This window comes from Cibotium barometz, chromosome 23 (genome assembly GCF_041138505.1).
Source record: "Cibotium barometz isolate CiBa-2024 chromosome 23, ASM4113850v1, whole genome shotgun sequence".
NCBI classification, from domain to species: Eukaryota; Viridiplantae; Streptophyta; class Polypodiopsida; order Cyatheales; family Cibotiaceae; genus Cibotium; species Cibotium barometz.
The window spans coordinates 49,259,112-49,285,624 of NC_141068.1; the positions used below are offsets into that span (position 1 = coordinate 49,259,112).

The 26,513-nt window shown below is 45.9% G+C and overlaps 1 protein-coding gene across 1 annotated transcript in view; it reads right to left on the bottom strand.

The window, feature by feature from the left end:
• Window positions 1–8,027: 8,027 nt before the first annotated feature.
• Window positions 8,028–26,513, bottom strand: part of LOC147626043 (uncharacterized) — a 38,325-nt gene continuing 19,839 nt past the window's right edge. Inside the window, exon 2 of the mRNA XM_086817607.1 lies at window positions 8,028–8,606. Coding sequence (XP_086673733.1) covers window positions 8,416–8,606 — 191 coding nt within the window. The 3' untranslated portion in view covers window positions 8,028–8,415. The remainder of the gene's footprint in view (window positions 8,607–26,513) is intronic.

Consider the following 26,513-nt stretch of genomic DNA (forward strand, 5'->3'; position numbering starts at 1 on the left):
TCATCTATGTGGATGACTTGATTATTCACTAGTGATAGTGATGCTAACATACATTATGTTAGAAGGCTTTTGAAGCAAAATTTTGAGATGAAGGATTTGGGTGAGCTGCGGTATTTCTTGGACATAGAGATGGTGAGATCATCTCATGGCATTTTGTTATTACAGAGGCAGTATGGCTTGGACATGTTATCCAAGTATGGTATGACATGTTGTAAGCCTATTTGAGTGCCATTGGAACAGAACACAAATCTTTCTGCAGATACAAGTGAGCTTTTGGAGGACCCCACTACGTAAAGAGCATAGTGGGTAGCTTGATCATGACCATTACTAGGCTAGATTTGAGCTATGTTGTTGGACTTGTGAGTCAGTTCATGCAAGCCCCTAGGAAGCCACACTTGGATGCGGCTAGATGGATTCTTGGGTACATAAAAGTCCACAGTTAATTATGGACTTTTCTATAAGGTTGGTACAGAGATACAGCTACGTGGGTACACATATGCTAATTAGGCTAGTAGTGTTGCAACAGACAAGAGATCTACCAGTGATTTTATGTTTTCATTTGAGAGTGTTGTTGTGAGTTGGAGCAGTAAGAAGCAGCCAATAGAGTACAAGGGTACCGCTTTGACAGCTTGTGAAGTAACTTGGTTTGAGAAGCTACTTGGTGATATGGGTGAGCCTATGGATAGGGCCGTTGTTATTTATTGTGGCAACATGAGTAGCATATAGTTGGCTAGTAACCCAATACACCATGCTAGAACGAAGCACATTAGGTGCATTATCACTTTGTGAGGGAGAAGGTTCTAGCAGGTGATGTAGATCTGGTATATGTCAGCACAAAGGATGAAGTAGCTGACATCTTCACGAAGGCATTGGACATAGAGAAGCTCCACAAGTTTAGGAGCTTACTTGCAGTGTTTTTTATGGCGTTAAGTTAGACGAGAAGTGTTGAGATATCGAGCTCAACTAGTGCTACGGACATTGATGACCCACCTGGGTGATAGCCTCTGCACTTATACCACTAGCATGGTTGGTGAGATTATGATTGATATGCCGCCAGTGGATGACAGGATGTGTGACAGCCACTTTGGAGTACTAGAGTTATGGCGTAGTTATAGCACCAGCTCATATAGTCGGATTCACACTATGGACCGACCATTGTATGTTATTGTAGGAAAGTATTTTTTCTTTATGTATGTACTCTTCTCTTTTAGTTTTATGATTGTAGAGAAGAGAAGAAGATAGAAGAAAATTCAACGATCCATCTCTCTCTTGTGTCTTGCACTCTCTTGTGTGTGTGTGTGTGTGTGTGTGTGTGTGTTTGCTTGCAAGGAATTCAAGCTCTCTCTCCCCCGCATTCTCTTTAAAAGATCCCTAGCGTTTCTAGATCAAGTCAGAGAATGGTTTCAAACTTTTTTTTTTGGTTGATGTTAAGCTCACGCCTAACAGCAAGTTTCTAGATCAGGTCGTCAGAGAATGGTTTCAGACAAGGTTTTTTTTTGTTGCTGCTGTTAGGCTCACGCCTCTAGACTCATGTCTCTAAGCTCACATATCCAAGATCATGCGTCCAGGCTAACACCTCTTGGTACGGGACTGTGGGTTCACGTCCCCTACCTGAGAGCTAATTTGGCTTGGTTTTTAATGGTTTTTGTAATTTCTTAAACTAGATGAGATGTGATTAATGATCTTAATTATTGTTATGCAACCAATAAAGTATTCTTTGATTGGTTTTAGATGGTTTTGCATGCTTCTACTCTACTAATTTAATAATGTATGAATAAATTATTCAAAAATATATGAAATACATTAACAAAAATTAATAGTCCCACTCTAATTCGACCTCATGGAGTCAATGATCATGTTTTCGGAGTGGACTCCACTTCTAATCACAATTGCTAGGCTAATCCTTGATCAAAGCAATGAAATCTGAGCCTTTTGGGCTCTAATTTCATGCAAATCACCAAAGAACCAGAGTTTTGTCCTATACCAATAGATAAAAATACAATGTTAACTTCAAATCAAAATCAAAAGCAACAAACAAACATATTCAATGTTCCAAACCTGAGCCGCGTATGTTTTTTTAAGTGTGACCTCTTAATCAACACCGAGCAATATTGAGTGATTCCAATAGCCCTAGGTTAGTCCTCCTTGGCAAACAACAGTGCCAAATATGTTCAAGTCAAAAGGTTACCTTAGCCTTGCCAAAACATGAGTCGTTCAATCTTGCCTTCGAGCCGCAAATGCAACTTCCCATTTGGGTACACTAGCTCATCAATTGCGCCCTCACTTCATTGTCACACCAAAATGCTCCTTGCCAAAGGGATAAAGAAAGAGCTCTCAATGCTTACATGGAGGCAAGAAGAGATGGTCCTTCACGAGGTTCTCTCTCACAAAAGGAGGAAAAGGAAGAAGCTATTGGAAGAGAAAAACCTACAATCACACCTATTCAAAGAATAAAATAGCATGCAAGCAAGCAAAAAGAGGGAAGAATGAGAGCTCACAATAAAACTATTGCAAGGAAATGATTGTGTATTGCTTATTATCCAAAATGACTTCTATACCACAAACGACTAATTTTCACACTAGGCCATCAACCTTAAAAATGGCCGGTCTCTATTACTTGTTTTAAGCAACTATGTACACTAAGTCTGTAGACTTTCCCTATTTAACAGTATTCTCATGGTAACCTTAAAAATGGCCGGTCTCTATTACTTGTTTTAAGCAACTATGTACACTAAGTCTGTAGACTTTCCCTATTTAACAGTAGTCTCATGGTAACGCTGCTTTATATGTTTCGGCCTTGTCTTACAAAAGATAAGTACTCGTTTGTGCGAGTAAGAACGGCAAAGCACCTACGATAGGTTGGGCGGGTAAAACCATGTTAATAAATGGAGTGGTTAACACCAAGATCACAGCTCACGTATGTTGATTCAAGTGTTTGACTCACGTCTCCAAGCTCACGTATGTTGATTCACGTGTTTGACTCATGTCTTTTTTCGTTGAACTGTGGGCTCACGTCTCCCAACCCGCAAGCTTATTCAACCTAATTTTTAGAGTTTCTTGAGGTTTTCGAACTTGATAGAAGGTGATTAAGAATCATAATCTTAGTTAATAATGGGAGATAATTAATGATTGCTACATAAGTAATTATGTATTTTTTATCGAATTTGCAAGCTTTTAAGCTTTTAAGCTATCAATTTAAACAATGCATAAATATTTAAAAAATATGAAATGCATGACCAAAATTTAACTATTCGACTCTAATCCACACCTAATCGAGCTTACTAATGTTTTCAGAGTGGATTTCACTCTATTCACAATTGCTAAGCTATTTCTTGCCTTAATACAATGAAATCTACCAGGGTTTTTCCTTCCAAGATATGACAATAAAATACCCTAATGTAAATAAACTTCAGATTAAAATCAAAAACAACAAATCCAAGGCACCAAAACTATCTGTGTTATCTCCTAATGATGAACATTGGATGATATTGTGTAATGCCAATATCTTGGAATGGATGGATGGACGAAGCTAAGTCCTACGCTAGTCTCCTAAATATATTCAAGTCAATAGCTTATCTTAGCCTTGCCGAAGCATGTGTCGTTGGGTCTTGCTTAGAGCCGCAAAAACTTCTTATGTGGATACACTAGCTCGTCTTTCATGTCTTTAGTCCGTTAATGTTCCTTTACCAAAGGGGTGAAGGGAGAGGTCTCTATGCCTAATGGAGGAAACAAGAGATAGTCCTTCACGATGGTTCTCTGTCACAAAAGGCAGAGAAAGAAGCAAGCATCCATCTAGCATGCATGAATCCAGTAGTATGCAAGCAAGCAAGAAGAGGAAAGAGGACAGCCGACAAGTAAACTATAGCAAGGGCATAGCAAGGGAATGATTATGTATTACTTATTATCAAAAATGACTTACATACAAGTGTGTAGTGCCTTCTCTCTCTCTCTCTCTCTCATATGGCTGAGCACCTCTCTTATGCAGGCGACACCCTGGCACCCCTCCTAGCCCATATGTTTAATAGGGCCCTCTCAGAGGGCTTTCCCCCCACCTGGCCATCACACATTATTGCGCCTGTCCATAAGGCAGGAGACCCCATGGATCCTAACATAGTCACAGGGGACGGAAGGGACAGATGCTTGGAACGCCGGGACGCCGAGTCGGGACGGATCAGAAACTGGGACGAGGGGACGGCATTGTGGAGGGATGGCAGGGAGCCGTTGCATGCTGTCCCTCCCGAATGTTTTTTTGCCCTTTTTTGGCCGTTTCTAGCCATTTATGGCTGTTTGGGGACGCCTTGGCCGTTTCTAGCCGTTTATGGCTGTTTGGGTGGCCGTTTGGGGTTGCCTTGAAGCTTGGCCTTTGAGGCTTGGGCCTTGGACCTTGGGCCTTGCCTCTCTCTCTCTCTTGAGTCTTGCCCTTGCCTATCTAATATCTATATAAGAACAAGGCTACAAGGCTACAAGCACACACACACCCCTTCAACTTTCAAGGCTTCAAGCAACTCTCTCTCTCAACTTTCAAGCCTCAAGCCACACTCTATGAGTGTATCTACTCTCTCTATCTCTCCCTCAACCTTCTTCTAACTTCCAACTTCCAAGTTCCAAGCCTCTCACACAAGGCCCTATTCTCTCTCTCTCTCTCTCTCTCTCTCTCTCTCAAGCCTCTTGAGTCTTCCAACTTCCAAGCCTCTAGGCCTCTCTCTCTCTCTCTCTCTCTCTCTCTCTCTCTCTCTCTCTCTCTCATTGCTCAAGGCTCAAGCCATCTTCAACCATGGCATCCTCCTCACGTGCCGGGGCTTCCCGTAGAAGGACAACGGGATGGACATGATGGGAGGAGGTTAACTACACCCCATCCGCTCATGGAGGCGGTTCTCAGCCATGGGCATGCAAGCTTTGCCCGTATTGGCGAACTGCACAAGCTACCCATGACCATGAGGCGAGCACTTCACGTGGATGATCATTCATAGATCATGATTCATGGGTCTTACTACTTAGCTCTAAACTCTAGCCTCTAGGCTTTGGCACTTTTTGTCATTGACTCATTTGAGTCCGTCCGTGTATTCTGCCTCCTTAAGGCTTAGTCCTGACTCTTGAGTCATGACTCATTATGTATCTACTTAATTATTAATACAATCAACCGTCAACGCCTTCACTCTTTGCTTGGCGTATTTTGTTAATATGACTCAAAAGCTTACCATTTTAGTGTAAATTTGTGCTCATTTTGATGTACTTCCAAAGTAGAATAAGTGTAGAGTAGAAAAACTTTAAAAAAAGTATTTTTTAAGTGCCATTCCCTCCCCCGTCCCCGTTCCCTACTTATGGCCGTCCCCTGTCCTGTCCCTGTCCCCCGTTCCTTGTGACTATGGATCCTAATAACTACATAACCATCATAATCGGCATATCTTGGCAGAACTCTATGGATCTATACTTGAGTCTCAGCTCAACACATTGGCACACAGAGAGGGATACAGGGCACCAGGGCTAGTAGAGTTTGGGAGAACCTTCTCCACACTGGATCACATATTCACGCTTCAGGCTATCATCAAGCAAGCCAAGGCAAATGGCCGCCGACTATACTGCTACTTTGTGGACTCCCGCAAAGATTTTGATACAGTGCCTCGGGCCTGTCTCCTACAACACATACAGCATCTCGGGGTCTCGTCTGACATGATCTCGGCCATCATTGCCTTATGAGTCAGTTACTAGTAAGGTGAGATGCCCAGAAGGACTATATGAGGAGGTCTCTGGCACCATCAGAGTGAAACAAGGACACCCACTATCTCCGACCCTCTTTGGACTTTACACAGATGAGATCTCAGACTTCATTAGCAGAAGCGGAGGCAGAGGAGCTTTTCTAGGAGGTATTCTTGTTTCCATCCTTTTATATGCTGATGATATTGTGCTCATTGCAGATTCTGAGGAGGGGCTACAGAAGCACATGGATAATTTACAGGATTTTTGCAAACAGAGGGGGCTGTTAGTCAACCTTGGGAAAACCAAGATTATAGTATAGGCCGTACAAAGATCACTTACATGGGCAGCAAGGTTGAGGTGGTGCACTCATATGTCTATCTGGGAACTACCTTCACTAGTCCATGCTTCTCTATGAGACAAGCAATAGAGAATAGGCTCACTAGAGGATATGCAGCTCTAGCCTTATTAGAGAGGCAGTGTTTCCAGGCACATTTTCAAGGCGCATTTTCAAGAGCCGAGGACCAAGGGTTGGCTTTTTGACAACCTTCTGGGCACCAGATTTATCCTTGGCAGATTGGAAGCGCATAGAGCATCCTCACATCATGATGCTATCATGGATGATATGCAGCAAGCCATATGTTCCCCACCAGATCATCCAGGCAAAGTTTTTGCCCCTCCTATGTTGATGGAGGCCCTGTTCCAAATAGCCACTTATATACGAAAGGTGGGGGAGATGGATCCACTTCGACTCCCCCGACTTGCACTACAGTCATCGCAACAGATTGCAGCTGGAGGAGAGCATTCATCTTGGTATGGCACAATACTCACTTGGTTTCAAGCACATGGATTACACATGAACCGGCTCCCTCCATTTCATATGATCCAAATTCCCCATACATTAGGCTTACACATGAGGACAGGAACATGGATCACACCGGTAGGCCCATTGCCTACCAAGATGCCGTACTACAGAGATCTTTTCCTGAGACTTACAGTATCTGGTTCCATACAATGACCAAGCTATCTCGATGCCTTCATGTCCCATGCTATGAGGATAGCCATTGACCATCTTGGTGTATCATCCCATAGACTGAGGATAGATACTGGCAAGGCTACAGCCCTCCTCTCAGCTTACCATCACCAGCTTTTTCCAGCCTAGAGGGGTAGATAGGGAGGCACCAAAGCCCACCACAGTGGGTACGGGAGCCTATACCACAGTGCCCCCTCGCAGTAGGCCCATGGGAGTCACATTAGATCAAGCATGCACACTCCAAGGAGCTAGACGCCCTCGTCGCGTCGGACCTTAACCACCCCCAGAGATCTTGGCCCACCATCGAGCAGCCTCATGCTCACAGCAGACCGTCGACATCTCTAGCCTTCTTGTATCACCCATGATGGACATCCTAGATGGGCCCTTGCCTGACATACAAGGTTAATCGACTATTTTTTTTTTTCAGCTCTCCCATATCCCATCACTTAATGTACCCTATACCTGGCATAGTAAGATCTAGATTTTTCATCTTGTATAATCTCAAAGTCTGAGCTCTTAGCTTTCAGTTTTCGATTTTAGTTTACTGTTGCTTTATCTTATTTCATCCATGACAAGATTTCATGGACACTATGTACAAATCATTTTGGTCTCATAGACCATTTGGGTCTTTTGAAGACGTTAATAACTCTCTCCCCCTCTCCACGTGATGTAGCAGCTGAGGAGACCTCTCGGCCTTACTCATTAGCCCCTTGCTTGATATTTTGGAGAGTGGTATCTATTGGGGCTGATGCTCCTCTCATGTTCCATGTTCCTAGTATTCCATGATTCCATGGACAGTTTTGCATCACCCGAGCGAGATAGCTTTGTTTTTTGTTTCTATTTTACTTCCTGTTCCCTGATGAGAGATGCCATGGACAGTATTGTATCACTTTGGTCTCATAGGCCCATTGGGTCTTTAGTAGATGCTTAATATATCTTTCTTTTATTTCTCTTGCATTGAAGTGAAGAAGTGTTCTATCTGCCAACTAACAAGTAAGATCCCTAAGCTTCCACATGTTACATCTACATGTGCACTGGAGTGGATGGGAGAAAGTCAGAGAGAATACCACCCAAACTTGACCTTCATTTTGTACCCATATGTATCTCATATACAAATACCAGATGAGTACTGTATAAAAGGAGCCATTGTACCAAACGAAGCACACACACACACACACACACACAAAGTAGTGACGACTCTGCCAATATCCTCAACGGATAGGTGTATGATGCCTGAACTTGCATGTGTTTTAACAGGTCTCCTAGCCTTGGAAATCGAAAAGAATAGATTCAACCACAGGACCACAAGAAACATTTTTTCATCTTTATCAAGTGCTCATTGCTTGTTTTTCACCAGTGTACAGTAAAGAACAATTTACATAACACTTACAAAAGCAATTCCAGATCAGCATAAAATAGCTTGCTATGCATTGGCTAAACAAGAAGGCCCCATATGGCTTACAAGTAGAGTATTTTAAGCAGATCAACACCCGTACCTGCAGTTTGGTACGCATCCCTGCACACTATGTGCACACTCTCAACACACAAGACTCCTCATTCTGCATATATTTCAATTTGTTCCAAAACCTTGGCTTTCAAGTGTATGTACAAAGTAAAGACTCTCTTGCTGGAGGCCATTTCAGTTTGTTCCAGAACCTTGGCCTTCGAGTATATGTACTCAGTAAAGACTACCTTGCATTGCCAAAGCTGGAATTGTAGTATGGGCGCCGTCCACTGTTTCTTGCCCCTACATTTTTAGATTGACCATTTGATTGGGTTGCCAAGATTCTCCGAGCTCTTTCCCGCTCCTGCTGCTCTCTCATCAGCCTCTCCTCTCTCAACTCAGCAATCGTCTTTCTCCGCTTCTTTTCACAGCTCACTAATCAAACAGATACAGAAGTCAAGTGCATATCACCGATAATATTTGCCAATGGCAACTTCTAAGCTTTAAGAAAGTAAAGATAGCCCCTTAAGCACTAAAGTGTGTAACCACTGAAGTGGAAAACCTTGTTAAGCATTGTAGTAACTCTTTCACTTGGAAAAATTCTAAACCATATGCATTCATGAAAGAAATGAATAAAATTATATATTCTGTCTTCTCACGAGGTCATTACGGTATATGTTCAGGATGATTCAGTAGTATTTTCTGGATTTGGAGGCCTATGACAGAATGAACTGTGCCTCTTTAAGGGCACTGTGCTTTGGAAGGGCTTCTCAAGACTCGGAGTCCTCGGTACAAGAAGTCTCCGAACTCTACTCCACTTCTAAAAGCCACATACCTACCCAAGGGGTGTGAGGGGATAATTTCTCAATTCATCAGGGCTTCCCCCTCGCTCCATATCTTTTCCTACTCATGGCGTAGGCCATAAGCAACTTCATCTCAGGGTATACAGGGACTGCACACACACACACACACACCCGCACACCCCCCCCCCCCCCGTCAGAATATGCAGCGGAGATGATGACCAAATCTGGGAACACGAGCAAAAAACGCAGGCAGAAAAACAGCACAAGAGAGAGAGAGAGATGTAGGCGTGTAACTCTGCTCTGATATACACAAGAAGATCCCGAATATGATACAAATAGTGGTATGGGGCTGGGGGCCTATATATATGCCCCTGGGAGAGCAGTCGGCCAGCATAGGAAGTGCCCACGACTGCTGAAAAATGTCCACGACTGCATAAATGCAGTCGGCCAGCAGAAAAGTGCCCACGACTGAGAAACTGCAGTCGGCCAGCAGTCCCGTAGCCCACGACTCATGTGTATGCAGTCGGCCAGCACTGGAGTGCTCCTGGCATCCTCTGGCAAACCTCCCAACCACTGGAAAAATGGGAAAAAATAGGGGAAAAATACGGGGAGTGAGGAAAAATGATAAAACACCTGATAAGGGCGGGCACACCCACAACAAAGGCCCTGGTGTATAAATCTAGACAGGAGATGACTTCTAACACCCCCTCTCAGTTCCTCGCTGTGTAACCAACCACTGGGAGCTGGGGTGCCGCCTGAGCAAATCCTGAGAGAGCGACTTCGTGAAGAGGTCCACCGTACTGTCCTCCGTCGAACAGAACTCTAGCAAGATGTCATCAGCAACGATCTGTTCACGAACAAAGTGCCTCTGGATGACCATGGGTTCCTCCAGTGGAAGCCCAAACCTGCAATGTAACCTCCTGCTGCTCCGTAAAACTGCTCCTGGGCCTGAAGTAGATCCCCTCATGTCCGGATCTCCTCCCCAAACCGAGTCACTCCAACCGCGGAGTCGGACTCCATCCAACAATCCCCCTCCTGTGTACACGAGTCCATGATCCTTCGCATGCCGCAGAAACCACAGGAAACGCAATCCTGCCTCCCAAAGAGACATCTGCAACCATGAGCTCAACTGCCTCATCAGGAAGCTCCCGTCCAATCTGGTGTTCATCAACCAGATCAATGAACCATACAGCTTCTGAGTCACAGAGACATCACACTGCTCACAAGGATCAACACCTATTACGGTGCAAAAACAAGTCCTGGAAACCTCATGAAACCTGTCAACCACCCCCTCTGAATCCGGAACCACAAAGCCTGGAGAAACCACCTCCTTCTGCAAGTAAGCACCTACCACCTGCCTGGCTTTCCGAAAGGTCCCCGTGGAAAGAACATCCTCAACTACTGGAAGTTCTATGTCCCGAACACTACGAAACATCAGAGCATAAGTGACCTGTTGAGCTTCCTCTGACTCACTAACACAAGAACTACCAACATCAGTACTGGAAAGTTCCTGCCAACTGCTGCCATCTACTGGCAAGCTATCCACCATCTGGTCCCGGAAAGCCCGCACCTGCAGCGTATCCACACTTGAGTGGCCATTACCAGACCGCCACTCATCACAATCCTGAGGACCTGGGAGAGAGAGTGCTGAAAGCCTGTAAACTCCATTCTCCACTCCGCCTTCCCAAACCACTTGGCCTGTTGCTTTGTCCCGGAGAGCAACAAAATGCTCATCAAACTCCACCCGTACGCCAGTCTTGCAAACCTGATGCACTGACAACAGATGAAAACCAAGTGCTGGAACATACAACACCTGGGAGGAATGCTTCTCCCCTCTGCCATCGGGAACTATCTCCATCCTGCCCTCACTGTGAACTCGGATAGTGGATGTATCACCAGTAAGAATATGACCAGAAAGCCTATAGAGATCCTGTAAACCGGAACGGGAAGGAGTCATGTGCCTAGAAGCACCACTATCGAGAATCCACTCCCGAGTATCCGTTGCGGAGAGTCCTCCAATCTCCTCCCTGCCTGAAGAAAATGAAACATCGGTGTCCACCACCTCCAGGTGCACAAAAGCCGGAGTCTTCATGATTGTTGCTGAGGAATCTTCACCCTTCTCGGTCTTCCGCTTGGGACACTGCCTCCAATAGTGGCCTTTCTCGCCACAATCATTACAGGTCCTCTCTGCCTTCAGCTTCTCGCGGTCAACGTCGGACTTCTTCTCAGAAGACTTCTCCGACGAAGCCTTCCCTTTGCCCGAGTTACGGCCTTTCGACCGTTGGCCAGTTAAGGCCTCCGAACCTCCACCTTGAGGAGGGTTCGTGAATCGTTCCTCCTGGTCCAGGACCATGGGCACAAGCTCCTCCCACGTGATGGTACTGAGCCTGCCACTGGTAATCAAAGACGAGTAAAATGCTGAGTACGAAGAGGGCAACAACGTGATGGCCATGTCCTCTGAAGATATCTCCTTCCCAGCCTGAAGAACTTCCTGCTGAAGAGCCTGCAGCTTGTTAATATGCTCCCGCATCGTCGACGACTTTGCAGGGCTCATAACCCGCATCTGTACTTCCAAGGAAATCCTCTTCATGGGCGATACCCTGTTATAAAGTGAGGCCAATTGTTGGTTTGGGTTTTGTCCACCAGAGGGGCTGTTTGGCGAGGGGTTGGTACCGTCAGAAGATAGCCATCTCGGTGGTGGTAGTCTCCTTTCAGTGGTGTTTGGTTGGTGATACAGGCAGTGGCTGGAGATGTGAAGCGGTCTAGCGAAGGGAGCTGCAGTGTGAAGAGCGAGAGGAGCTGACGAACTGCAGAGGCTCTGTGGTTGGCGAAGCTGCTGGTCACGACACAAAGAGAGAGCTGCTGGAGTTGAGGGTTAGCTGGTGGGGGCACCCTCTGAAGAGAGAAGTGGCTGGTTTTTGTGTGGGCGACGACTGCAGGCAGAGAGTGGATGCTGACCAGAGAGAGCCTTGGGTTTTGTGTGGGCTGGAGACAGGTGGGACTCGCCTACGACACTTGCCATATACCTCTGGCCAGCGTCATATGCTTTACATGATTGATTACCTGCGGTGTGCAGTTGAGGAAAATAAACGAACGGACCCTGGCGTTGACACGATCCCACATCTGTGTCTGGGCCTCCCGGTCCTTTCGGATCGACGGTAACTCCCCTTCCTCTACTTCCGGCCGTGGAACACCAACAACGACGAAATCGGCGAGGTCGTAAGACTCCAGAACGGATTCCATCATCACCTTCCATATGCCGTAGTTGCTCCCGTCCAACTGACGGTCCACCGGGAATGTGGGGAGTGTCGGGATCTTCACATGTCTCTCGGCCATCTCAAACAGATCTGCCATAGCGGGGATGTACTTTGAAAAGGGTGGGTGGGTGGGTGGGAACAAAGAAGAACTAAAACCTGCAAGTGGCTGTCCAGCAAATCAGCCCGCCTTCCTCTTCCTTCTCCTCTTCCCGATCAGCCCAAAACAGTCCACCAATCAGCCACAAAACAGTCCCCCTCTTGCTCACACAAATCCCAAGACCTATGTACAGAGCCTAGGGCTTTGATACCATGTCAGAATATGCAGCGGAGATGATGACCAAATTTGGGAACACGAGAGCAAAAAACGCAGGCAGAAAAACAGCACAAGAGAGAGAGAGATGTAGGCGTGTAACTCTGCTCTGATATACGCAAGAAGATTCCGAATATGATACAAATAGTGGTATGGGGCTGGGGGCCTATATATATGCCCCTGGGAGAGCAGTCGGCCAGCATAGGAAGTGCCCACGACTGCTGAAAAATGTCCACGACTGCATAAATGCAGTCAGCCAGCAGAAAAGTGCCCACGACTGAGAAACTGCAATCGGCCAGCAGTCCAGTAGCCCACGACTCATGTGTATGCAGTCGGCCAGCACTGGAGTGCTCCTGGCATCCTCTGGCAACCCTCCCAACCATTGGAAAAATGGGAAAAAATAGGGGAAAAATACAGGGAGTGAGGAAAAATGATAAAACACCTGATAAGGGCGGGCACACCCACAACAAAGGCCCTGGTGTATAAATCTAGACAGAAGATGACTTCTAACACCCCCCCACCCTTTTTCTTCCCACTGTTTGGGAGAGGTATTCAACTCTGATTCTGTGGACCGTACTGCAACCTGGTTAGATGGCACTGCAGGCCAGTGAGCTATGCTTGGCCTGTGGTGCAAGGATGACTATACCAAGTCATATGGCTTTTGGATGCGTAGCACTCCCACTCCAACATTGGAGCATCAAGTGGATACAAGGGGCACTCTAGTCAGATACCTAGGGTACCATGTGGACATTGATGTTTCAACAGCAGATGGCACTGTTACAGGCCCGATGGGTCATAGCGGCTGATGTGCATTTTGAGGCTAGGTTTTTACCTAGGACAACCCGAGAAGGGACACACATGGAATATGTGACAAATGGCCGCTTTTAGGCGTGGGTTCCCCATAGGACCACCTGATACACAAGCTCAACACACAAGGTTAGTACATATAGAAGAGTGCAGGCAAACTCACCTCCCAACCCTAGATTCCATCAGGAATCTCCCCCGAGCCAAGGGCTAGGGTTCCACTCCCCACAGGCCAAGCTAGTCAGCCCTAGCATCCCATTGATAGAATGCATAGCGGAAGAAGGGAAAGTGGAAACACAGGAGAGAGAGTGAAAGAGAGATGGAGAAAAAACACACGTGAGAACCTGCTCTCAATATCATCATCCAAAGGAATACACGTCCCAAGCAAGAGGGGAGAAAACCTCGTATGTGAGGGACTGCAGCAAACAATGCTAAGCAAGCAATGAAGAATGAGGGAGGGAAGCCAACTATATATATGCCCATATGAAGGCAGCCGACTAGGGAAAAAGGTCCTCCACAACTAGGGGAAAAAGCCCAAGACTCCATAAAATGGGGAATAATATGGGAAAACATATGTGAGGGGTGACCAGCCCCTGTAGCTAACATGGTCAGCCCTAGACGCTAAAATAGGACACCAAACAAGAAGCCAGCAAGAAGGAGATGATGTCTAACACCCCCTCCCAGCACCGGATGCTAAGTGAACTCCAAGAAGCCAGAGATGCCGTCCTCGATCATAGATGAAAGACTGCAGAAACAGGTACCAGGAAAGCTCCACAAGCAATCTCCTCGACAACTCAGCTACAAAAGCAACAGAACAAGCTGTTAGGTACACTACTCCTCTAGAAGAAAACAACCATGTAGGCTACGACGTGCTGCTCCAAATAATGGTTCCAAACCCAAGTGTAAGAACACTCCCCGAAGTCGAATGTCGTGTTTCCAGCCAGAAGAAGGTATGAAAAACCTCATAACCAACCAAGATCAGGTCCTGTAGATCATCAATCCTGGGAGAAGCAAACTGCTCCTCACTGGAACCCTCAAAAGAAATAGAGTCAATCTGCTCCAACTCTCTACCAAGAGTAGCCAAATACTGTGCAAAATCATCCTCTGAAAAGATCGGCATCGCAAGATAAAAAGACTCTATAGAAAAGATGGGGTCCATCTACTCAAACTCCATACCATGAGTTGCCCAATGCTGTACATAAGTACACGCCACTGAGGTGGGCATCGCAAGATGAAAGGACTCGACATCTCTCTCTGAAAACTGATGTCATCGGACTAGTATAAGCCCAACCTGATTTTGATCCAAATCCAAAAAACTGTGGAAGTACCACTGTGCCCTAGGCACGGTTCCCAACCACAAATCCAAAGCATCCCATTGGGTCCCAAAGTCCATCCTCCAAAACAACAAAGCTGCACACCACATCAAACTGGGAGGGGGAGGGACATCCTCAGAAGCATCACAAAGAGAGGCAGAGGTAGACTCCTCACAATGAGGAAGGGAAGCAGAAAAATAAACTACAGTGGTAACAAAGTCCTCAAGAGCATCACTGAGAGCAGAAGACTGTTCCAAAAGTAGAATCAAATCAAAAGAATCAGCAACAAATAAGTGATCCATGTGAAAGGATCACAGCTCATAGGCAAAACACCCTCCTTGTTCTGCAAACACTGCAAAGAACATAGGCTCAAACAAAATAAACTCTGCTCAGGGTCTCTGAAAAGATCACTGCTCTCCTCCAAAATCTGTAAACTCCTATCATAGAGGAACGTCTCCACAAAAACAAAACAGCTCCCGAAACTAATCCTCAAGTGAAGTAGCTGGAGATGGGCCCCCTCGGAGTGTAGAAAACTCCTATGGGAAGCAAAACGCAGCCAAAAACACTGCTGTCCAACAAAAAAACAGCACTCCGCCACCAACAAAAGGTAAGAAACATGAAGAAACCATGTAACTGTGTAGGCCAGGAACAAAACACAGCTATAGATGCTCCAAAATCAGCAAAACACTGACCGAAATCAGAAATTCAGTATCCTCCTCAAGTACCAAACTACCTCCAAAGCCACAAACAAAACACCCCCTCTACAAGTGATCTGTGTCCACTGGAGAAGAAAACGCAGTAAAACAAGGGCTACAAACCTGAAAATTCAGACCAGCCAGTGTCCACGCCTCCTATGAGGAAAAACAATGAAGAGAAGGTACCATGGGATCCAACGGATGAAGCCCAAGTGAAGGTAGAGCTACCAGCAGAAATCATTCCAGAAAAACGCAACAACCATGGCTGCAAATCTGAAAACGCAACAACCATGGCTGCAAATCTGAAAACCCAGAGGTATTCAAGGCAGCAGAAAGAGCAAATTCTGGAAACGCATAAGAAATAGGTACACCCAAGCCTCAGATCAACAAATCAACATCAGAAAACCTGTAGGAGAAAAAATGCAGCATGTAGGCTGCTGCTGTCCTGCACAGAGAATAGGCGGCCAGCACTAGTGGGGGGGGGGGGGGGTGTGGATGCTGCTGAAAAGTGAAGACTTGCTGCAAAACTGCTGTAGACAACACCAGTAGAAAAACGCAGCACTCCAAGGTGTTGCTGCCCTGAAAACAAAGTAGCCAACAAGTGAAGAAGGGATCTCAGGGGTCAAACCTGTAAAGGATGACCTCAGGTTGCAATGGAGAAGCACCTTGAAGAGGCAGGCAACCAGCAGCAAACCTGAGAAGAAAAAACGCAGATCTGTCCATCTACAGAAAACGCAGCCAGGAGGGAGAGGAGGGAGCATCCAACACTGTAGATCACCGGCGCTCTGATACCACGATAGAATGCATAGCGGAAGAAGGGAAAGTGGAAACACAAGAGAGAGAGTAAGAGAGAGAGAGAGAGAGATGGAGAGGAAACACAGGTGAGAACCTGCTCTCAATATCATCATCCAAAGGAATACATCTCCCGAGCAAGAGGGGAGAAAACCTCGTATGTGAGGGGCTGCAACAAACAATGCTAAGCAAGCAATGAAGAATGAGGAAGGCAAGCCAACTATATATATGCCCAGCCGACTAGGGAAAAAGGTCCTCCACGACTAGGGAAAAAAGCCCAAGACTCCATAAAATGGGGAATAATATGGGAAAACATATGTGAGGGGTGACCAGCCCCTGTAGCTAACATGGTCAGCCCTAGAGGCTAAAATAGGACACCAAATAAGAAGCCAGCAAGAAGCAGATGATGTATAACACCCATACCACCAGAGCCTATCCTAAGAGACCTTCAGCCATAATCATCAAAACCGGGAACCTGGAACGAAACCGGCACCTCCCGGAATCGAAAACGGCACATAGACTCGGTTAATTAAATTAGTAATGAATTATGAGTACGTGTGCCGATTAGCCCAAGCACCGTCCACGGAACAAGACGTACGCGCACACTCTCACACACAAGTAGCCTTGTGCACACACACTATTGCAGAAACTCCAAGAGAACTGGAGGAGGCTTGAATACTTGATGCCTGAATGAGAAGGGGAGGTGTCTACTTATAGGGCCCCTAGCTAGCTCATCAGTCACTAGATCGGCCACAGGTCAGTTGGCCAACCTGACACTTCCGCCTCAGCCACTTCACAAGCTCCTCCTCTCACCTTGTGTGCATCTCTATGTGTGCGCATCTGACTGTTTTTAAAACTTTGGGGGGGGGGGTGTACTCATTGAATTTTGATTGAGATATTTTTTCTAAACATTGTTATTTTTATTCATTGGGCAACGATATGCTAAAACGTGAGTAACGTTTAATAAATAAACACGTTAGATAACGTTTATAAAAAAAAACGTTTAGGCCTTTTTTTAGATTTTTCTCGCGAACGTTTTTTGCAGCCATTTCTCCACATTTCCCACGGTTCCACATGCATTTCTTGCCATTTCCGAACCCATTTCCTGTAACAAGATAGGGCATGGCTATTTCTAGGTGTGAAGGGGCTGGCAAAAAGCAAGGCTTTCCCCAAGTATAAAAGAAGCATGAGCCTCTCTTGAGCATCAAGTTGAAGAAGAACCTCTTCATCGCGTTGCCATCTTCGTTGAAGCGTGCAAATCATCTTCTTCATCACCATCTATGAACCAAATCATGGAGTTTTTCATCACTACCAGCTGATTTTAGAGCGCCTCCATCAACTGCAGTGCCATGTCATCATCTTTCCATACGATTGTATGGATCTGTATCGCTGTACGGAACTATACGAACATGTACATACATAAAATTTCTGAAACCCTAAAGACTGCTTTTTGGAGGTTTTTATCACCCGAAAACCATTAAAACAGGTTTTATATCAATTTTCTTACGAGAAAGGGCTTTTCCATGGTTTTCTTCTTGGACAAGGCTATAGGAGTTGTGGAGATTACTCATGGGATGAGCGAGTGTTTCTTGGACTTGGACTTGGATTTGGACTTGGACATAGAGCTTGGACATGGAACATGAAGCTTGGACATAAACATAGAACTTGGACACATAGCTTGGACATAAACATGGAGAACTTGGACGTATAGCTTGGGCATGAAGTTTACATGGAACCTGGACATATAGCTTGGGCATGAAGCTTGGACATAAACATGGAACTAGGACATATGGCTTAGGCATGAAGCTTTAACATAAACATGGAGAACTTGGACATATAGCTTGGGCATGAACCTTGGACATAAACATGGAGAACTTGGACATATAGCTTGGGCATGAACATGGAACTTGGCTTTCTTCGTCAACCAGTGACCAGGATGTGTTGCTGGTCCCTTTGCCTTCTATGGAGGAGCCTGCTTCTACGCTGTGTGATGCTATTGAGGAGGCTACTACTACTTCAGTTACCACTACTGTGAATGTTCCTATTTCCCTTACTCTGTGTGAGGATTTTGGATTGTGGTCCGGTGTGTCCGTGACCGTGCCTGGGGCACAGTGGTACTTCCAGGGATTGAAGGATTGGGATTTGGATTTGGTTGGGCTTATGGAGTCCCGACATCAGTTTTCAGAGGGGGCAGTTGAGTTCTTACATCTAGCGATGCCGACCTTCGAGGAGGATGCTATTGTACAGCATTTGGCTACTCTTGGTACAGAGTTGGAGCAGATGGGCTCTATTTCTTTTGAGGGTATTATCTTCTTCTAGGGATTCTTGTGACACTTTGTTTATATTTGGATTTAGCACCGATATTTGGAGCAGCACGACGCAACCTACATGGTTGTTCTCTTCTAGAGAAGCAGTGTACCTGGCAACTTGTTCTGTTGCTTTTGTAGCTGAGTTGTTGTGGAGATTGCTTGTGAAGCTTTCCTGGTACCTGTTGTTGCTGCATTCTTTTGTCTTTGATAGAGGACGACTTCTTCGGCTTCTGAGAGTATGTTCAACATTTGGTGCTGAGAGGGGGTGTTAGCACATTCATCCCCAGTTTCTGCCCATTTCTGGTGTCCTTTTGGTCCCTTTTGCATGGCCCTTGATTGTGGGCTGGCCACCCCTTTTTTCATATTTTTCCGGGATTTTTCCCAGCCCATTTGGTATTTTACCAGTCGGCCAGCTCATATGCTCCAATCAGCCAGTCCTCCTCACCTGTAAATAGGTGGGACTGGCCTCTCACTTTTCATTCAGTCTTGTACATATTTGCTCCCTCACTTATGAGACTTCTAGTGTCTCTTGCTTGGGACTGTTTTGCTTCAGTATATTCAACATAGTTTGCTCCATATCTCTCTCTCTCTTGCACTCTCTATTCAGCACACTCTAGTGCTCCTTTGCTTCCGCTCTGTGCACTCTTTCAGCCTACACTCCACCGGCCAATAAAGACCGAAGGGATATGAAGTTTTCGGAAGGAGATTGGGTGTATCTTCGGATTATGAAGCAAAGGTTGACACAAGTGGGCAAACGATGCCCAAAGTTATCATTCAAGAGCTTTGGACCTTTTCCCATCCAGAGAAAGACTAACGAGGTTTCAACGAAGTTGAAGCTACCTCCGCGTTGGACTATGCACGATGTGTTCCACATCGGTTGGTTAAAGCCATATGCAGGTCCAATCCCTTCAACAGACGAGACGGAACCAGATATCATTGATGAAGCTGAAGTTATGGTTCCCGAACAGATCCTTTTGCACCGCTTCAAACATGGCTCAAGCCAAAGGCAAAGACAGTTCCTCACAAAGTTTCAAGACCGAGGGACCCACGAAGCGGTATGGCTTGACAAAGAGTTTTTCGACGACTATCCGACGTTATTGACGGATTATTTGGAGGCTATGCAGCTTCCGTCAAGTTAAGCAAAAGGGGATGTCACGTGCATCTCGCACTTGGATGCCACGTAGACTCTCTCTACAGAAGGTGCAGGACCTAGGGTGGAAAACTGGTCCCATGTGAGCCCAGTCCAGGACGAGTCAACCAAGGCTCCACTCCAATCGTCCGAGGTCAGGTGTGCATTGTCCTGCACATGCGTCCAAGGTCAAGTGTGCATTGTCCTACACATGAAACAGTGCCAGTCCGCGCTGTGAGTCTCCCTCTAGAATGATGTGTAATATGCGGAAGCTTCGGAGAAGGATCGGTACTTCAAAACTCAGAAAATCAGCACTCTTTTCGCGACGGAATTAACGCACAAACTGAAAGGGGATGTGCAAAAAATAGAGAGAGAAGGAGGAGATGGAGAGGACACAATATTGGGTCCCAATTACCCTCTGTAGGGCCCCCACCACGGATGGTGTATTTGCTTTATTAGAATGATGTAAATCTGAAAACAAATACAGAAACTTGACCTTTTCTTGGCTGGAGAATCCTGCCCTTGACCTTCAGTCCTTCACCCCTTTGCGTTAGCAACTTCTTGGCTGTCCTGGCCCTTTTTTGTTTGAGCACTTCGTGAATTATGAGATGATCTCATTGATTCTTGGCTGGAGTATTTATACTCCCTTTATCATCCAGTCGGCCAGCTTCATAAGCCCCCACGACTAGGTCTTTTTCAATAAAATGCTTTCACACTATATTATATGCTGGCCATTCTGCGCATGCCTTCTCGGACAGCACCAGGCTGCTGGGCACTCTGCGCATAGGTGTGGGACTGCCCCCTACACCTGGCCAACCTGCTGGGTAGGGTTTCTAACCCTGTCGGCTGCCTATCCAGCAGCATTAAAGCTGGCCGACAGCCCTTCCAGCCCATGCCATGGCTAGTGGGCACAGCTTGGGCCCTCCTGGCCCCTTGGGGGTGGTTCTACACCTCCCCCATGCCCACACTAAGGGTCCCACGTCCTGCACCTTCTGTACAGAAATGTCTACGTGGCATCCAACTGCGGGGTGCACGTGACATCCCCTTCTGCTTAACTTGACGGAAGCTGAAACCGATCCCGTCAAGTGGGAAAGACTCAGTTGGACACCTACACGTTTAATAGCACAACTTTAAAACCACAAATATGAAATGGACAACTTAAAACAACTTGAAATTTAAATGAACAGAAATGGAAAGATGGACACCAGCACTGGGGCCGGAACGGGCCGACCCCCCCCTCAATATATGATATATTTATTGGGAGTATTTAAAGAATACAATGCTCCATGGGTTCTGAGAACCAGATAATGTCCATGCACATATGAAAACAGTACTAAACAAATAGCTCGAATTTCGATGTAGAAGCTCGAAGCAGATTGACCACTAGTGTGGTCCAATCGCTACGGTCCTGTGCTTTCACTGGACTCCGCGGAGAGCACCACACTGGTGTTCCGAGACCACGCACAGACAGGCGCTCTCGTACTAACGCCTGGCTCTCCCGATCTCAGCACCTTTGGACCGAGGTTCGCCCATATAGCTTGGACAACCCGGCACCGAACGGGTGTAGGCCGAGCGGGACGAATCTTTTACCAGATTTAAACATTAAATGATTTATTCAAATCTGAAAATCACTTACTTGTAGTTGGTTGATAGAAGACCAAGACTTGTGGTGTTTAAAGCCACCCAGGAGATGCAAAGTCCTCTTGTAGAACGCAAATGGAGATGATGTACCACCACCCCAAGAGTCCACAGCCGCCTGCTGTGAAAGGAGGAGTACCCACTTGCAAGGAGGGAGAGGCCTGGCTACAGCATGAAGGAACCGGTTGATTTGAAGAGGTAGCCGCCTGTTGAGAGTGGGCAGTCCACTTATAGATGGTGCGAAGCCGTACCACGGCATGGAGCACACAGGCGCCTACAAGGGCAGCACCATATGGAGGCAGCCTCCTGGGGATGTAACGCAGCCTGTGTGGAAGGGAAGCGATCAGCTGTACAGCCACCTGTGAGAAAAGGAACGCCTGTAGCAGCACATACGTAGCAGTGCCCTGTGAAGATGGCTGGCCCACGTCTGAAAGCAAAAGCAGCCGCCTGAAGGAATGGTAAGCGCAGCCTGTTCTGCAGATTTCAACAGTCGCCTGGGGAAAAGGCGCAGCAGCAACAGGGTCAGCCGCCTGTAGATAGTCCACGCCTCAGAGCAGCCAGCAATGATATTCAGCCGGCTGTAGAGAGGCAGGCAGCGTAGCCTGAGAGGAGCCGGAGTGCTGGTCGCCGGTAGTCTACGTGAGAATGAGGCGAAGGGTGATGGACCAACCAAGAAGCGATGCCTCCCACGCTTGAAGAGAGACCTTCTTTTTTAATAAAATCATGTGGAGATAACCTTAGCTTGCATGTGGGGAATTAGTGGGGGTTGGTGACGCCCACCCCCACACTCACTTAAAAGTGAGGCTCCCCACCTTGGCCCCAAAGTGGGTGCCCAAAGGGGGTGCCCACTTTTAAGTAAGTGTGAACCCCTAACCTTATAAATCAAAGGGTTAGAATTTAAATCATTAAAACAACATGTACCATATACTTACCACCTGTTCACATGCACTGAAACTCGTCAGAATACAGAGCAGACTTCACGACTCACTGGCAGGCGTCCCCGCTCAGTAAGTAACACGTCAGGCAGGCAAACACACGAATACATGTCATGCGAAAACAGTTTCAAACATGCAAAATATGTGTGCATGTGCAAATAGTAACATGGACATATCTCCCGTTCATGGAACATGTACAAAATATCTGTCGGCACAAAACTGGCACGACATTTATTACATAAAAACCTGGTCTTCCTATGGAGTGACAGTCCCATAGGTAAGACACAGTTCCAGGCACGAGTTTCCCTAGGTGTGACAGTCCCATAGGTAAAACACGGCACGAATACTGGCTCTTCCATGGCGTGACAGTCCCATGGATCGAACACAGTCCAGGTCATACACGGGTGGCACTGGTCTGGCTCCCGTCCATACGACACCATCCTGCTAACACACGGGTGGCACCAGTCTGGCTCCCGTCCATGTCAGCAAAATACTGGCCTCTTCACATGAGACACCGGCCTGGCCTCAAGTGAACGAGACGCAAAAAGTAGGAATGGACCAAATGGTCGGCCAATTGGTGACATCCCCCCGGGCTTCTAAAGAGTTGACCTCAACTTAAAAGCCTCAAGATATGCCTGCAACAATTGCGGATAATCTGCAAAATAATCCTCATTTACCCATTTGGCATCAATAGGCAAATAATTTTTAAACTTCACAAGGTATCTCCTGGAAAGCTTTCCTGCAGGTAGCTTTCTCTCCTTGTGAAATACAATCTGTTCTGGCTGGAGGATCTCCTCAAGCTCTTCAATTTCTGGCGGATCTTCTGTGACGGGCTCATCAGGATCTGGCCCCACATATTTCCGAAATAGACTCACATGAAAAGCATTGTGAATCTTCCAATGACTAGGTAGAGCAAGCCTGTAGGACACTTCATTGATTTTGTGAATCACCTTGAAGGGTCCATAATAGCGAGGAGAAAGCTTAGGATATGATCCTTCTCGTCCTGGCCTCTTCCGAAGCCTAGCCTTCTCAAATTTCAGCAATACCCAATCACCTTCTTTGACTTCCATGTCCCTTCTATGCTTGTCAGCAGCCTTTTTATGCTTATCCTGAGATCTTGCAATGGCTGTCCGCACCTGACCAAAGGCAACATCCAAGTCACGAACATATTCATCAGCTACAAAAATCTCATCCTTTGTACGAAGGATGGGTGGCAAGACCACTCTGCCATAAATAATCTCAAACGGAGCCTTTCCTGTGGAAGCATGGATCGTATTGTTGTAGGCAAACTCAACAAGTGGAAGATACTTCTCCCATGCACTCTTTTGATCTGCTACATAACACTTCAACAAATCCAACACAGCTGAATTTGCAGCTTCACTTTGGCCATCCGTTTGGGGATGATAAGCTGATGAAAACTCAAGCTTAGTACCCATATTATCAAACAAAGCCCTCCAAAATAGGCTTGTAGTCCTGGGATCTCTATCCCCAACAATGGATTTAGGCATACCATGATGCTTGAAAATATTAGCAAGAAAAAGCTTTACCATATGATCAGCTTTGATGGTTTTCTTGACGGGCAAGAAGTGAGCTTGCTTGCTAAACCTGTCCACAATAGTCCAAATAGCATCATTCCCATGCTGGGATCTTGGCAAATCCATAATAAAATCCATCGTGATACTTTCCCAAGGTTGCGAGGGAATAGGCAATGGCTGAAGCAAACCTGGAGGCTTTTGTCTGTCAAATTTCACCTTTTGGCAAGTAATACATGCACGCACATAAGCCTCAATGTCTTTACGCATGCTTGGCCAAAAGAAATACCTCTGAATCATGCGAGTAGTAGGCATGATACCTCTATGACCAGCATAAGGTGGAGCATGACATTCGTCCATAACCTTTGGACGCAAATCCTTCACCACACATAGGCAATTATCCTTCATGAGATAACCCTCGTTGATAACATAAGAGGCATGTGAATGACCATCCATCAAATCAATCCATATATGGCAAAAATCAGCATCCAAATGATACAAATCTCTCATAGCAGATAGATCTCCATGAGAGGCCACTGAGACTGCAGCAATATAAGGCCTCCTAGATAGTGCATCGGCCACGACATTTTTCTTTCCTGGAGTATGCACAATCTGAAAATGAAACATGGAAAGAAAATTCGCCATTCTCATTTGCTTCTCTGAAAGCTTGGTTTGAGATAGAAAGTATCTCAAGCTTTGATGATCTGTCTTGACCACAAATTCAGCCCCAAGAAGGTAGTGTTTCCAAATCTTTAAGGCGTGAATTACAGCCAAGAGCTCTTTCTCATAGATATCCATATGAAGCTCAGCATCATGCAAACGACGGCTCTCGTATGCAACTGCATGCCCTTCTTGATTTAGGACAGCTCCTATGCAATCACCACAAGCATCACATTCAACCACGAATGACTTGTGCAAGTCAGGAACAATCAATACTGGTCCACATATGATCGCATGCTTGAGCTGCAAGAAAGCATCCTGTTCCTTTGAAGTCCATTTGAAAACAGTTTTCTTCTTCGTGAGATCATGTAGAGGAGTGGCAATCATAGCAAAATGCCTTATGAAACGTCTGTAGTACGAACATAATCCCAGAAAACTACGTACTTGATGTACGTTTTGCAATTCGGGCCAATTCCGAATAGTCTCTATCTTTGCAGGATCCATTGTAACTCCATCCTTGGATACAATATGTCCCAGATAATGAATCTCTGAAAGGAAAAACTCACTTTTCTTGGCATTGACGAAAAGTTTATGCTTCCGCAACTCTTCGAACACTGTGACCAAATGAGTTCTGTGTTCCTGCTCATTCTTGGAGAAAACCAAGATATCATCAAAGAAGACTCCTGTAAACTTGCGATGGGGTCGGAATATCCTATCCATCATACGATTAAAAGTAGCAGGAGCATTGGTGAGACCAAAAGGCATTACCAAGAATTCATATAATCCGAAGGCTGTCCTGAATGCAGTCTTATGGACATCTTGTGGCACCACGCGTATCTGGTGATAACCACTCTTCAAATCAAGTCTGCTAAAGCAAGCTGAGCCATCAAGCTTATCCAAGATATCATCAATACGTGGAATAGGAAATCTGTTCTTGATGGTAAGCTTGTTCAAAGCTCTATAGTCCACACACATACGGAATGATCCGTCCTTCTTTTGAACTAGAAGCACAGGAGAGCAGTAAGGTGAGGAACTGGGCTGAACCAAACCTTTCTCTAAAAGCTCGTTAACCTGCTTCATAATTTCTTCTTGTTGTGCAGCACTCACTCGGTATGCGGGTTTGTTAGGTGGAGAACTACCTGGGACAAGATCTATGCAATGATCTTCGGGCCTCTGGGGAGGTAATTCACCTGGCAACGAGTCAGCAAAACAGTCTTTGAATGCATTAAGAAAATTCAGCCTATCATTAGTCATGGCATCCACATTTTGATGATTTGGCACAAGACTATCACGCACAAAAACCAAGTACGTTGAAAGACTCTTTTTCATTGCTTTATTAATTTGGATGTGTGATACAACTGGGATAGAATCCCCTTCTTTGCCAGCATCAATAAAGTGCATGCGGCCTTTATGCATAAAAGAAATCATATTGGACTTGTAGTCTTTGCGGGGCTCAAGCCTATGGTGCCACGGCTTGCCCAACAATACATCACATCCATTCAAAGGAGCAACTAAGAAATGCTCATTATCAAGATAGCCCTGTATATGAATACGCAACTTCCCAATCAAAGGGGTAACCTGCACCTCTTTGCCAATAAATGCAGCTTCGGCTTCAATCTGAGGTCCCATGTTTTCAACCTCAATTCCCAATGCAGCTGCCATTTGCATAGAGATGAAATTGTCAGTTGCACAGTCATCAAACATGAATAATGCGGGCTGATCCTTGATTTGCCCCCAAGCCTTGCAATCCATTCTCTCTTTAGCATCATGACCTGTATTACCTTGCACATCAAGAACTGCATGAACATTTGCTTTGGTGTGCTTGTCCTCGTGCTTTGGTTTGCGATCTGGGCATTGCCGAAACATGTGGTCTTTGCTACCACAAGAAAAGCATTTTCCATCCTTAGCATATTGCTCTCTTTGCTCCGGGGTTAATCCAAATTTGTTCTTTCTTGGGCCCTGTTCTTTATTTTCAGCTTTACCACCCTTGTAGGACTCCCGGAAGTTCTTTTTAGATGGCTGTCCGCCCTTTTGCTGATTTGGGGCAGCCTTGTCCTTCGCCTTGGAACCTCCTTGATCCTGCTTGATCTTGAGCACCAATTGCTCTGTAGCAAGGGCAGAAGCTGTGAGTTGCTGCAACGTATGTTTTGGGTGCAATTCAATAC